This window comes from Bos javanicus, chromosome 26 (genome assembly GCF_032452875.1).
Source record: "Bos javanicus breed banteng chromosome 26, ARS-OSU_banteng_1.0, whole genome shotgun sequence".
In the NCBI taxonomy this organism is placed as follows: Eukaryota; Metazoa; Chordata; class Mammalia; order Artiodactyla; family Bovidae; genus Bos; species Bos javanicus.
This window is the reverse complement of record NC_083893.1, coordinates 16170735-16186012: the sequence shown is the minus strand read 5'-3', so window position 1 is coordinate 16186012 and position 15278 is coordinate 16170735. Positions and strand designations below refer to the sequence as shown.

The 15278-nt window shown below is 38.5% G+C and overlaps 1 protein-coding gene across 2 annotated transcripts in view; it reads right to left on the bottom strand.

The window, feature by feature from the left end:
• The window catches only part of LOC133239198 (cytochrome P450 2C42-like), a 28491-nt gene extending 13872 nt beyond the window's left edge, over window positions 1–14619 (bottom strand). Inside the window, exons 1-5 of one of the 2 annotated variants that reach the window (XM_061402862.1) lie at window positions 14109–14619; window positions 12420–12582; window positions 12084–12233; window positions 6407–6567; window positions 5069–5245 (exon numbers count right to left, since the gene is read on the bottom strand). In XM_061402862.1, coding sequence (XP_061258846.1) covers window positions 5069–5245; window positions 6407–6567; window positions 12084–12233; window positions 12420–12582; window positions 14109–14276 — 819 coding nt within the window. In that variant the 5' untranslated portion in view covers window positions 14277–14619. Of the gene's footprint in view, window positions 1–5068; window positions 5246–6406; window positions 6568–12083; window positions 12234–12419 lie in introns of both variants that reach the window. The other variant, XM_061402860.1, reaches the window with a different exon arrangement.
• Between the last annotated feature and the right edge of the window lie 659 nt (window positions 14620–15278).

Sequence of the window (15278 nt, the reverse complement as noted above, 5' to 3'; positions counted from 1 at the left end):
TTCTCAACAAAAAACCTTGTATGTGGTACAAGATATTGTACATTTGAGATGCCAAAACACAAATACATTGAATGAGAAAGAGGAAAGGAGATTTTGCAAATTATGAGTCCATTCTGAAGGAGATCAGCCCTGGGATTTCTTTGGAAGGAATGATGCTAAAGCTGAAACTCCAGTACTTTGGCCACCTCATGTGAAGAGTTGACTCATTGGAAAAGACTCTGATGCTGGGAGGGATTGGGGGCAGGAGGAGAAGGGGATGGCAGAGGATGAGATGGCTGGATGGCATCACTGACTTGATGGACGTGAGTCTGAGTGAACTTCAGGTGTTGGTGATGGACAGGGAGGCCTGGCATGCTGTGATTCACGGGGTCGCAAAGAGTCAGACACGACTGAGTGACTGATCTGATCTGATCTGAAATAAAGCAAGACTGGAAAATTTTTATCAAAAATAGTTTAAAGGGACCAAATAAGAATGGGATGTTTTATACTGGACTAAGAAAGGTGAATTCATCAAGTCATATAATTATAAACACATATTCATCAAGCAACAGAGCCCCCAAAATATATGAAGCAAACATTTATAGAATTGAAAGGATAAATGGAGAGTTCTACAATAACAGTGGGAGGTTTCAAAACTCAGCTTTCAATAATTTATAGCATACCTAGACAAAAGATCAATGAGTAAATATATAAGACTTGAACAACCCTAGAGTCAATTATTCTCACAGATATATAAAGAATACTCCACTCAATAAGAGCAGAATGCACAGTCTTCTCCTGTGTATATAACTTTTTATGTTATATGCACTTAAGTTATATGAACTTCTCAAGTGTACATATAACTTTTTCCACAGTAAACTATATGTTAGGTCATAAACAATTCTTGACAAATTGAAAAAGATAAAAATGATACAAACTATCTTCTCTGACCACAATAAAATGAGGCTAGAAATAAAAAACAGAATGAAAATGTATGAATGCATAAACAGAGAAGAATAAATCTGATATCTCCACATGTAAAGACCCTGGAAGTTTCAACTCCATTCCTAATAACAAGTGAAAAGCTGAACAGACTAAAATCAACAATTCTTTTAAGACTCCTAAGAGAGTTGAGCACAAAGGGAAAATCACTGTCCCCTAAATTGGAGAGGTTGGCAGGGCGATACAGGGAGTCAGACTTACCAAAGAAGAGTGCACGAATGGAAATCACAATGAAATTCAGTGGTAGGGTAGGAAAATCTGAATAATATTTGAGAAATTGCTAAAAGCTCAGTGTGGAAAACTCTGAGAGAAGGAAGACTCCACAGGATGACTGAGTCATCCAGGAGCTACCATAATTTTTGAAATTTATTCTAGGAGCTTGACCAAATTCTGACAGTACAACTGGAGAAAAATCCCCTCATGTTTCCAGCAGAGGAAGGGCAAAAGGAAAAAAATAATTAAATGAAGTATAGCTTATTTTTAAAACTGTGCTAGTTTTAGGTATACAGCAGAGGATATACACTTTTTTGGATTCTTTTCCATTATAGGTTATTACAAGATATTGAATACAGTCCCTTGTGTTTTACAGTAATTATCTATTTTATATATAGTAGTTTTAATAATATTAATAAGATTAATAGTAGTATCTATTAATCCCATACTCCCATTTAATCACCCCCTTCCCTTTATTACCTAACCATAAGTTTGTTTACTCTGTCTGAGTCTGTTTCTGTTTTATAAATAAGTTAACTTATATATATATATATATATATATATATATATATTTAGATTCCACATATAAGTGATATATAATATTTGTCTTTGTCTTGCTTCACTTAGTATGATAATCTCTAGGCCCATCCATATTGCTCAAATGGCATTATTTAATTCATTTTTAATGGCTGAGTAATATTCCATTGAATATATATATATACCACATCCTCTTTATCCATTCATCTGTTGATGATTACTTAGGTTGCTTTCATGTCTTGGCTACTGTAAATAGTGCTACTATGAACACTGGGGTTCATAACATCAAATTATAGTTTTCTCTGGATGCATACCTAAGAGTGGGATTGCTGATCATATGAGAACTCTATTAATAGTTTTTAAAGGAACCTTCATACTGTTCTCCATAATGGCAGCACCAATTTACATTCACACCAATAGTGTAGGAGGGTTCCCTTTATTTCACATCCTCTCTACCATTTACGGCATGCATGCCTAGTTACTCATTCGTGTCCAGCTCTTTTTGATTCCATGGACTACAGCCTGACAGACTCTTCTGTCCATGGAATTATCCCAGCACGAATACTGGAGTGGGTTGCCACTTCCTTCTCCAGAAAATCTTCCTGACCTGGGATCAAACCCTAGATCTCCTGTGGCTTCTGCACTGGCAGGCAGATTCTTCACCATTGAGCCATATTTGTAGACTTTCTGATGATGGCCACTCTGACCAGTGTGAAGTGACACCTCATTGTAGTTTTTATTTGTATTTCTCTAGTAATTTGCACTTCCCTTATGGCTCAGATGGTAAAGAATCCACCTGCAGTGTGAGAGACCTGGGTTCAATCCCTGGGTTGGGAAGAGCCCCTGGAGGAGGGCATGACAACGCATTCCAGTATTCTTGCCTGGAAAATTCCATGGATAGAGAAGCCTGGTGGGTTGCCAACTCCAGTCCATGGAGTTGCAAAGAGTCAGACACAACTGAGTGACTGAGCATGCATGCATGCATATATGTAAGCATATAATACCCAAAATATCCATTTTTACTTTATTTTTGTAATACCAAAATATCAAAGCTCAACAACAAAGACAAGGAACCTAATTTTAAAGGGGTAAAGGACTTAAATAACAATATTTCTCCAAAGAAGAAATAAAAATGGGTAATGACACATGAAATATATTCTATATCATTGTTCGTTGAGGAAATGCAAACTAAAGCCACAAAGAGAGATCACTTCACATTAACCAGACTAGCATTAATAACTACAAGAAACTAGAAAATAAATAATGGTGACTATGTGGGAAAATAAGAATGCTTTACATTGCTGGTAGGAATATAAATGCTTCAGTCACCATGGGAAAGTCTGGCTATTTCTAAAAATGTCAGACTTAAAATTACCATAGGCCTCATAGATTTCACTCCTAGGAATATACTCAACATAAATGAAAATATGTCCATGAGGAAATTTGTACACAAATTTTTGTGGCAACAATGTTCATTAAGACCCAAAGGGAAACACCAACAATGTCCACAAATACATAAATGTATAAAAAGTCATGGTACTTATATTAAAATGGAATATCATGCAGCCATACAAGACAGTAACAAATGCTGGTATACACTATAACTTAGATAAGAATCCAAAACATACTAGACGAAGCCAAAAACAAAAGGGGCAATGCTATGAGTTTTTTATATGCTATATTCATGCATGCATGCTAAGTCGTTTCAGTCGTGTCAGACTCTTTGTGACTCCATGGACTGTGGCCTGCTAAGCTCCACTATCCATGGGATTCTCCAGGCAAGAATACTGGAGGGGGTTGCCATGCCCTCCTCCAAAGGATATTTCCAACCCAGGGATTGAACTCTTGTCTCTTATGTCTCCTGCACTGTCAGGAGGGTTCTTTACCACTAGCACCACCTGAGTAGTCCCATACTATATTCATAACAAGCAAATCCATAGACATAAAGCAGAAAACAGGATAACACATGATGGGGTGGAGGGAATGGAGAGTGATCATTTAATGGATATGGTATGTTTCTGGAGAGCAATAGGAAAGTTTTGAAATAAGAGAACTAGTGATTACACAACATTTTGAGTGCAAGTTTATACAACTAAATCATATACTTTAAAATGGTGAATTGCATGTTATATGAATTTCACCTATATTTTAAAATGATGTTGCTCCATAAGTCGATCAACAGATTTCCTGCAATCCCTATAAAAATCACTAATTTCTTTGCCTAAATTGACTAGTTTATCCTATAATTAACCTGAAAATTCAAAGCATTCAGAATAGCCAAAACACTTTTTAAAATTAACAACAAAATTAGAGTTCTCACATTTCTCAACTTCATAAGTAATTACAAAACTAATAATTAAGATGACCAGATGATATGCTACCAGTATAAGGACTGACATTTAGATTAATGGAATAGATGTCAGGTTACACAAATAATCTAGGGCTTCCCTTGCAACTCAGTCAGTAAAGAATCTGCCTGCAGTGCAGGAGACCCGGGTTCAATCCTTAGTTAGGAAGATCCTCTGGAGAAGGAAATGGCAACCCACTCCAGTATCCTCGCCTGGAAAATCTCATGGACAGAGGAGCCTGGTGGGCTGCAGTCCACGGGGTCGCAAAGAGTCGGGCCCGACTGAGCAGCTAACACTTACTTACTTACACAAATAAAGGGTCAAATTTTGAGTGCACTAATCTTTGACAAGGGTGCCAAGAAGGAAAAAGTGTGTCTTTTCAACACATGGTATATAATTCATGCCCACAGACATATAATTCCAGCTCCATATCTATACCAATTCATTTTTACTTCACACTCAAAGTGCTCTCTCTCTCTTCCATCCACCTACTCTTTTTCATCACAGGCCTATGTATACTGTATATAATATATACAGTATTCACCATCTAAAATTCCTTCCCCTGTCCTTCAATGCAAATATATTAAGATTTATTTCCAACCACTTGGTATGCAGGAAGCCCAGCTAGATTAAGCCATTCTTTTCCATTCCCTCATACAGTGTGTGCAATGATCATGTTCAACTTCATATTATTCCATGATATTTTGTGTTTTTTAACTTGTTTCTAATTGTTTCCATTTCATCAGAGGTGTCATTCTGTACTTCTGTAGGAAGATTACTAGTAGGTGAAGAGTAGAATCAATATATTCAACTAATTTAACAATTAAACATTGTATCTTCCATAATGCGTACTACAGATTTGGACATACATCATATACTTAAAATGTTTGTCAACATTGCTGGCCAAACCACTGAAACATCGCTGGTAAATTCAACAGCCCTAAAAATGCACAAGCAATCAAATAATCAAGCTGTCATTAACATTTTACCTGTTCCATCTTGGTCAGGAAACAATCAATAAAGTCCCGAGGGTTGTTCATGTCCAGGGATGCTTGGTGTTCCCTTGTTTTCTCCAAAACATAACTTTTCATACAAGCATAATTTTCAAAGAATTTTTTATGTTTCCCTGGGACATAATCAATGAGAGCAGGGAAAGAACTGCAGAGCTAGAAAAAAAAAATGTTCATTAAAAGAAACACTTAATGAAGATTCAAATATTATATGCCAAGTCCTGGTTAGAAAATGTATTTTAATATTAAAATAATATGATCACTATATAGATGGGACTTTTTAACTTCACAAATACATAGTTTTCTATGCTGATAGATGTATTTCGGGAGAAAATTATAACCAGGGATCAATGATGGTATTCATCTCCTATACTCATACATCATGTTTACAGTACAAAGGCATCTTTGTATCAATTCTTTCATTTTCTGCATTAATTCTCCCCACAATTATGTAATAAGAGATAGCACGAAACACAATGGTTCACCTTTTATAGATGACATCAGACTGGGAGTTTAGGTAATCTGATATAGAAAACAAGCTGATCCCTGATATCTCTTTCTCTGTTTAGTGGCATCAACCATAAAATTGGTATTTTAGGACTAAAAGGGTCCTAAAGATACCATGAAACGCAACTCAACATTTTATGGATGAAGTAACTGGAAACCAGAGCAATTAAGTGACCTCTGTACGGTCACACCATTGTCTTTTAGGCAGGGGGCAGAACATTTAGCTCAGCACAGGGTACACCAGTGATGTTGGTTTGTGGTTCCTACACTAAAAAATAATCATTTTGTCATCCTCAAAGCAATTATTTTGTCAGTTAAGATACCAACTGAAGCATCAAACTCTCCTATCATATTCAGTGTCCTGTGGGAGCCCCTTGAAGGAAATACTGTCTTTCTTCCCAAACAGATATTTCTGTCAGCTAACATGCTGAAGAATCCATGAGTAGAGATTGGGTAACAAGACTTGTGGGCAATGAAAGCCTTTCCAGTAGGACCTTGAAGTCCTACTTCTGTGGTCACGCTTTGGGGAAATTACCAAGTAGTTTACAGAAATTGGTCTTTGGATCTTGCTGGAAAAACCACTGAACAGAGCCAATGGGACTGAATTGCAGTTCTGTATTCTGGGCATGTATTTTCCTGTCTATCATTACAGGCTCTGCCGTCATCCCCAGATGAGTACGCCATGATGCTAAGCTTTGGGCAGGAGTGTGCTGTTCACATTCACCTCATAGCTTGGTGCCCAGAGAGATCTGGATCTCATGGAGAAAAGAGCCAAAATGATTTCTTGAGAAGAAAGGACTTTGGCCTCACCTGAATCCATGGAGAGCCCAGAATTCTGGCGTTTTCATTCAGTCTTTCCATTAGATCTAGAAAAATCTGATCTTTATAATCAAAACGATTCTGGAAAATAATGGAGCAGATCACATTGCAGGGAGCACAGCCCAGGATGAAAGTAGGATCACAGGGCAACCCTAAAGAATAACAAACAATTTAAACACACCATTAAAACATACACAAGAGACACTTGGTGTTTGAGATAACAGGTAAAGGTAATTTTAGAAACTCTAAAGTGATATCTCATCAACAAATTCCTTTAAAAATAAATATTCAGCATGAATAAAATCAACACATCACTTTACCTTAACCTGAGTAGGATATTTCAGCACAACTAGTTAAATAATGGGCTTTTACAAATATTAAATTCACTCCCACCTTTACTTGTACCCTTTTCACTCAAGGTGCCTGTTAATTTGAAGGGAAAATGACAAGAACATTTAAAGAGGCCATTTTGTATGATTTAATAATGAAAGTTATCAATGTTGAATATCATCTGTCTGAAAATTAAACACGACAGAAAGAAAGAAAATAGTTAGGGAACTCAAAATGAATAGCTGAAAAACTCATGTGCAGAATCAGGGAGGAAAAGCTAAAGTGAGAGAGAGAGAGACTACAGTTGAATTCATGCATTTGAAAAAATAAATGTAATAAAACACAAAGTACCCATGCTATATGAGAAGAAAAACTAAGGTACAAGTGAACAATTAACCAATTATTATAAATTGGATTTTTGTCTAAAGTAATATAAAATGTAAAACCCCCAGATAAGTGAAACAAAAGGGTAATTTGATGAGTGGAATTCCCTTAATTTTGTTTCCATGTTTAAAATTTCTTCTTTTTTAAGAATTAATGTCCCTCATTTACCATGGTCATTAAAATTAATATATTTGGAATAAATACTGTAGAGGATGTGGAGAAAAGGAAACACTCCTATACTGTTGGTGGGAATGTAAATCGATGGAACCACTAAAGAGAACTGTATGGAGGTTCCTTAAAAAACTAAAAATAGAGCTACCATATGATTCAGCAATCCCACTCCTGGGCGTATATTCAGAAAAGATAAAAACTCTAATTCAAAAAGATACGTGCATCCCGATTTCATGGCAGCACTATTTATAATAGCCAAGACATGGAAACTGGAGAAGGCGATGGCAACCCACTCCAGTATTAGTGCCTGGAGAATCCCATGCAAAGAGGAGCCGGGTGGCCTACCATCTGTGAGGTCACAAAGGGTGGAACACGGCTGAAGTGACTTGGCACAAGACATGAAAACAACCTAAATGTCCATCGACAGATGCATGGATACCAAAGATGTGAAACACACACACACGTAATGAATATTGCTGCTGTTGTTTAGTCTCTAAGTCATGTCTGATTCTTTGTGACCCCAGGACTATAGTCTGCCAGGCCCCTCTGTCCATGGGATTTCCCAGGCAAGAATACTGGAGTGGGTTTCCATTTTCTTCTCCAGGAGATCTTTCCAGTCCAAGGATTGAACCCACATCTCCTGCATTGGCTGGCAGATTCTTAACCACTAATGCCATCAAGGAAGCCCCCCAAAATATTACTCAGTCATTAAAATAAAGAAATAATGCCATTTTCAGCATTATGAAATTATTATATTGGTGAAGTAAGCCAGACAAAGATAATTATCATATGATATTGCTTATGGTATGTGAACTGAGAACTTCTAGATGTACCATCTCGATTTAGAATAGGCAGAGAAATGAGATATCAAATTGCCAACATCTGTTATATTATTTGCAACAGACTTCCAGAAAAACATCTACTTCTGCCTCACTGACTACACTAAAGCCTTGACTGTGTGGATCACAACAAACTGTGGAAAATTTTCAAGAGATGGGAATACCAGACCACCTTACCTGCCTCCCAAGAAATCTGCATGCAGGTCAAGAAGCAACAGTTAGAACCAGACATGGAACAACAGACTGGTTTCAATTGGAAAAGGAGTATGTCAAGGCTGTACATTGTCACCCTGCTTATTTATCTTATATGCAAAGTACATCATGTGAAATGCCAGGCTGGATGAAGCACAAGCTGGAATCAAGATGCCAGGAGAAATATCAATCAATCCAGTTCAGGTCAGTTGCTCAGTCCTGCCCTGATCCTCTGTGACTCCATGGGCTGCAGCATGCCAGGCTTCCCTGTACATCACCAACTCTGGGAGTTTGCTCAAAGTCACCTCCATCAGGTCAGTGATGCCCTCCCACCATTTCATCCTCTGTTGTCCCCGTCTCTTCCTTTCATCAATCTTTCCCAGCGTCAGGGTCTTTCCAAAGAGTCAGTTCTTCACATCAGATGACTAAAGTATCAGAGCTTTAGCATGAGTGCTTCCAATGAATACTCAGGACTGACTTCCTTTAGCATTGACTGGTTTGATCTTCTTGCTGTCCAAGGGACTTTCAAGAGTCTTCTCCAACCACAGTTCAAAAGCATCAGTTCTTCATCACTCAGCTTTCTTTGTGGTACAACTGTCTTACATCACTAGTAGTGATCTTACATCACTACTGGAAAAACCATAGCTGTGACTATCTGGACCTTTGTTGGCAAAATGAGGTCTCTGCTTTTTAATATGCTGTCTAGGTTGGTCATAACTTTTCTTCCAAGGAGCAAGCATCTTTTAATTTCATGGCTGCAGTCACCATCTGCAGTGATTTTGGAGCCCAAGAAAATAAAGCCTGTCATTGTTTCCACTGTTTCCTGATCTATTTGCCATGAAGTGATGGGGTGGGGGGAAATGCCATGGTATTCGTTTTTTTTAATGTTGAGTTTTAAGCCAGCTTTTTCATGCTCCTCTTTCACTTTCATCAAGAGACTCTTAGTTCTTCTTTGCTTTCTGCCATAAGGGTAGTGTCATCTGCATATCTGAGGTTATTGATATTTTTACTGAAAAGGTGACTTCTACCTATTAACTTTAGGCTGCCTAAAGTTATCCTGAGCCAACAGCTTCCTCTAAACATACTCTGTGACACAGCTCTGCCCACAAGAGGGACAAGACCCAGCTGCACCCACCAATGAGCAGGTTTCAGTCCCACCCACCAGGAAGCCTGCACAGCTCCAAGACCAATCTCACCCCCCTAGGGGCAGACATCAGAAACTAGAAGAGCTACAATCCTGCAGCCTGTGGAACAGAGACCACAAACACAGAAGTTTAGACAAAACGAGATGGCAGAGAAATATATTGCAGACTGTACATTTGTTACTAAAATCCAAAAAAGATGGGGCAAAATTTGCAAACTGAAAACAGAACCAAATTCTACTTGGAGAAGACAAAATAAACAGGTGTTGCTAAGGTCAAAATTTCGTTAAATAAATATTTTATGACTTGGTTCCAAATACGAAAAGGAGTATATCAAGACTGTATATTGTTACCCTGCTTATTTAATGTATATGCAGAATACATCATGAGAAATGCTGGGCTGGAGGAAGCACAAGCTGGAATCAAGATTGCTGGGAGAAATATCAATAACCTCAGATATGCAGATGACACCACTCTTATGGCAGAAAATGAAAAAGAACTAAAGAGCCTCTTGATGAAAGTGAAAGAGGAGAGTGAAAAAGTTGGCTTAAAGCTCAACATTCAGAAAAATAAGATCACGGCATCTGGTCCCATCACTTCATGGCAAATAGATGGGGAAATAGTGGAAACAGTGGCAGAATTTATTTTCTGGGGCTCCAAAATCACTGCAGATGGTGATTGCAGCCATGAAATTAAAAGACGCTTACTCCTTGGAAGGAAAATTATGACCAACCTAGACAGCATATTCAAAAGCAGAGACATTACTTTGTCAACAAAGGTCCGTCTAGTCAAGGCTATGGTTTTTCCAGTAGTCATGTATGGATGTGAGAGTTGAACTATAAAGAAAGCTGAGCACAGAAGAATTGATGCTTTTGAACTGTGGTGTTGGAGAAGACTCTTGAGAGTCCCTTGGACTGCAAGAAGATCCAACCAGTCCATCCTAAAGGAAATCAGTCCTGGGTGTTCATTGGAAGAACTGATGTTGAAGCTGAAACTCCAATACTTTGGCCACCTGATGCAAAGAGCTGACTCATTTGAAAAGACCCAGATGCTGGGAAAGATTGAGGGCAAGAGGAGAAGGGGATGACAGAGGATAAGATGGTTGGATGTCATCACCAAGTCAATGGACTTGGGTTTGGGTGGACTCTGGGAGTTGGTCATGGACAGGAAGGCCTGGTGTGCTGCGGTTCAAGGGGTCGCAAAGAGTCAGACACGAATAAAAGACTGAACTCAACTGAACTGACTTGGTATATATGTGTTTTAACAGAAGTAAGATGTAGCATATATTTATTCAAAATATATAAATTGGTACAATTAGTATTGAATAACAAGAAATAATGAATGCTGATACTTTTTAAAGAGTGCTGTCACTGAGGAAACCAGAATTGAAAGAGACACGTGTACCCCAATGTTCATCGCAGCACTGTTTATAATAGCCAGGACATGGAAGCAACCTAGATGTCCATCAGCAGATGAATGGATAAGAAAGCTGTGGTACATATACACAATGGAGTATTACTCAGCCATTAAAAAGAATACATTTGAATCAGTTCTAATGAGGTGGATGAAACTGGAGCCTATTATACAGAGTGAAGTAAGCCAGAAAGAAAAACACCAATACAGTATACTAATGCATATATATGGAATTTAGAAAGATGGTAACAATAACCCTGTATACGAGACAGCAAAAGAGACACTGATGTATAGAACAGTCTTTTGGACTCTGTGGGAGAGGGAGAGGGTGGGATGATTTGGGAGAATGGCACTGAAATATGTATAATATCATATATGAAATGAGTCGCCAGTCCAGGTTCGATGCACGATACTGGATGCTTGGGGCTGGTGCACTGGGACGACCCAGAGGGATGGTATGGGGAGGGAGGAGGGTTCAGGATGGGGAACACATGTATACCTGTGGCAGATTCATTTTTATATATGGCAAAACCAATACAATATTGTAAAGTTAAATAAAATAAAATTTTTTAAAAAAGATAGTAATATAAAGAGTGCTGTCTTTACAGAGAAAGCATAATTGATGAGAATTGCACTAAGATATCCCAAGATGATTAAAACCATAGATGGTATTACTATTGGCCAGAATTGTAGGCCTGAGCCTTGGAAGTAACTCTCAAAAGTGTCTGTAAGGCTGAATATATAAATATAGTCCACTTACGTGAACACACATATTACTTGTTTCATGCCACATAATGGTCATTCCCACCCTGTCCAATTAACAAGTATTTCCTGGTAAAATATTCCGGAATAGACAACCACATTACCTCTACCCTTCTCTGTTCTTTAATATTTTTAGGAAATGACTCAAAACTATGTTTTGTGATTTCTGATTTGAAAACAAAGTTCAGGAGATAATTTGATTAAATGATCTTTATACTCACACTGCATGCATAGTCATGGGAGTATACACATAATAAGCACAGATACACAAAACCTCCTTGGCTGCCTATGCTTTATAACCCCCTCCCCCCATCTAAGGGCTAACAACCAATACTAGTATGAAAGATGAGGCTGTCCCTGAAATATTTCCAAGGATGTTACTGGAGAGAGAGAAGTCTGTTAAGGTCAGACTTAAGAGAAAATAGAATCACCCACCGTCGGTTTTTCTCAACTCCTCCACCAGGCAGCACGCTTCCTGTTGAACACGGTCCTCCATGCTCCTCTTCCCCATCCCGAAATCCCGCAGGGTCATGAGGGAGAAGCGCCGGGTCTCCTTCCATATCTTCCCATTGCTGAAAATGACTCCTACCAGCAGGGGAAACAGAAACTAGGAGCAAGTTCTAGGGAAGGAGGAGTGAGCTGACACATGGCAGCCTCAGAGAGGGAACACGATCTGCTGAGGAGCCATGGCAGACAGTTGTCAAATTTCCTTTTCCATCCTCCCCACTCCTACCATTTACCAATGCTGAACACCCACACATACACACCTACCATAACCCTTAGAAGCTCTTTGAATCACTGGGCAACTGCCTCTTCCAGAAAACTCCTCTCCCAGGTCGATCAGAGCTTCTTTCACTGCTTCATATCCATGCAAGACCACCAGGGGGTTCATGCCAAAATACAGAGTGAACACAGGGCCGTAGACTTTTGAGAGCTGGGAAAGGAGATGCATGTAATAGCAAAAGAAGTCAGTATGAGATACTATGTTGTGCCTGATGCAGAATGTATCATCATCCTGCTATTATGTTTTTATTCTGCCAGAGACAGCCTAATTATGTATTAAATTCAGAATTTAATGCAGAAAAATGGTGGTAATTGTTATAGGTTCTACTTATGGATGACTTGAAATGCTGAGTAATGGCCCAAGTAGCTGGTACACAGGTTATAATTAATCCTCAAATCAGCACTTTCAGTGGGTTTATTTGCCCTACTATAAATAAGGAAACCAAGGTTGTGGAATTCTGTTCCATGTCCAGCACCCCAGGGTTAATATTTAGAGGATTCAAATTTGAAGATCATAGTCACCCTCTGATCCTTGAGAAGCAATGTAGCAATCCTTAAGGTCCACCTTTTGGACCAACAGCCAGCTCACTGCTTCAGAATCACCCATGAAGCGGTCATTAGAATTCTGACTCTGTAGCCCTATGATGAATACTAGAAATTTATAACTTAAAAAATAAGTTCATATAACTCTAATGCCCAGCCTAGTTTGAGATCCTCTGGTATCACTAACACAGAAAGAGAGGAAGCATCATAGAGGCAGTGCCAGGACATGCAGCATCTCATGGAAGAACAACACCTTCTGTGCGGCAGCATTCACAGGATACAGATGGCAGTTTCCTGCAGAATCCAAATGAATGCTGCTGCCGCCAGTGGGACCCTAACTGATGACTTCTTTCTTTCATTCCCCCATGATCATCCTAATCCTAAGTTAATTCCTTAACACCAGGCACAATGCCCTTCTTCAGAAAAGTTCTGTTTTCCTGGTCATCTGAACAAAACACACAGCTTATATAGTAAATGATTTCAGGAAAGAAATCACTAATCTCATGCTGAAGCTGAAGCTCCAGGACTTTGTTTGGCTACCTGATGTGAAGAGCCAACTCATTAGAGAAGATTTTGATGCTGGGAAAGATTAAAGGCAGAAGAGGACGACAGAAGATGAGATGACTGGATGGCATCACTGACTCAATGGACTTGAGTTTGAGCAAGCTCTGGAGGGTGGTGAAAGACAGAGAAACCTGGCATCCTGCAGTCCATGGGGTCACAAAGAGTAGGACACAACTGAGCAACTGAACAACAATATAGTAAATGATTTCTGGAAAGAAATCACTAATCACAAAACACTTCACTTACCCTTTACTTTCAGTCCCAAATCATAGCAAATGGCTGTGAAATAAAGAAAGGAGGCAACACTCCCAGCTTTTAAAACTTAATTATTTTGATTCTACCATACAAAGACCTAAACTCTTCTCTACTCACAAAACACATTACTTTATTCCTCTATTTATGATAATAACAGGCCTGAAAAGGCAAGAAAAATATCAAATTTACAGGGAGTAATTTGCTTCAAACTGACCTGCTTTAAGAGTGTGCTCAAAATAGTATATATTATTTTTTTAATTGGGCTTATTTTACTTACCTTTTACAAGACACTGGAGGAACATAAAACCTACTTACATTGCTTACAGATTTGCTGATGTCCTTAACATCTAATTGTAGGATATTTCCAAGAATTGGGAGAGGAGTGGGGCCTGGTGGGAGCTTCCCTTTCCCAGAGCTCTGTTTCCAGAGTGAGATAAGAAGCAGACAGCAGAGACAGAGCACCAGGACCACAGGCAGATCCATTGATGCCTTCTCTTCTTACTCGGATGACTGTGAGCCTGAAATCAAAAGCTTTTGTAACAGTCCCTGCTAATTCAACTTGGGCCTCTCTGAGGAATAAAGATACCATTCAATCACATCCATTTTGTACTCTATTCTGAATGGACTTTGGCCACTGATAAAGATAAAATTAAAGTGTCCTTTAGTCTTGTTTTCCTTCTGTTAAATGACTGTCATTTAATTGCACTGGATTGGGATCAGGTTTGCTAATTAAAAAAAAAAAAAAAAGTATTTCCATTGTGCAGCCAAGAATTAGAACCACTAAAATAAATAATTTGATGCCCCAAACAGCTCAAAACTCTGGATTCTAGTCAATGACAAGTTGCAAATGTACGACTTTGAGGGAAATTAGTGTATTCTATGCCTTTTTTATTAAAAAATATATATAGATATTTATCTTATAATGCAATATAGGATAATTTGTCTTTGAAAATGTATGTGTTTAAAGTTTTTAATGTATTGCACTACCATTACAGTTATAAAAAAATAATTAATTATGACATATGTAAGATAGTTTAAAAATCAGAATAGAGTAACTATGGTTCTGGCATCCAAAATGAAGTTCAGTGGTCACTGTGGATGTGGTTTTAGACATAAGTGTTCCTGTATCACTGAGAACTTGAATTCTTTTCTGTGTCAAACTCAAGGACTCCACCAACCATTTTCGAAACAATATATGCTAGCAGGTGCTTGCTACAACTTTGTATTTTCAAAGTCCTCTCCAGACTGTCCTCCCTCCCAACCCCATCTCTTCCTCCACTGCTTCACAACTCTGTAACCATTTCTAACTCCAACCAATTTTGCTTACAAGCATCCTTACCTCTTGCCATCTACAAGTCTCAGTTCAGTTCAGTTTAGTCGCTCAGTTGTGTCCGATTTTTTGTGACCCCATGAACCACAGCACAAGTCTAGTTCTTGACAAAAACTTCACCTACTCTTGTGGTTTCTTGTCTTTATTAATTTCCC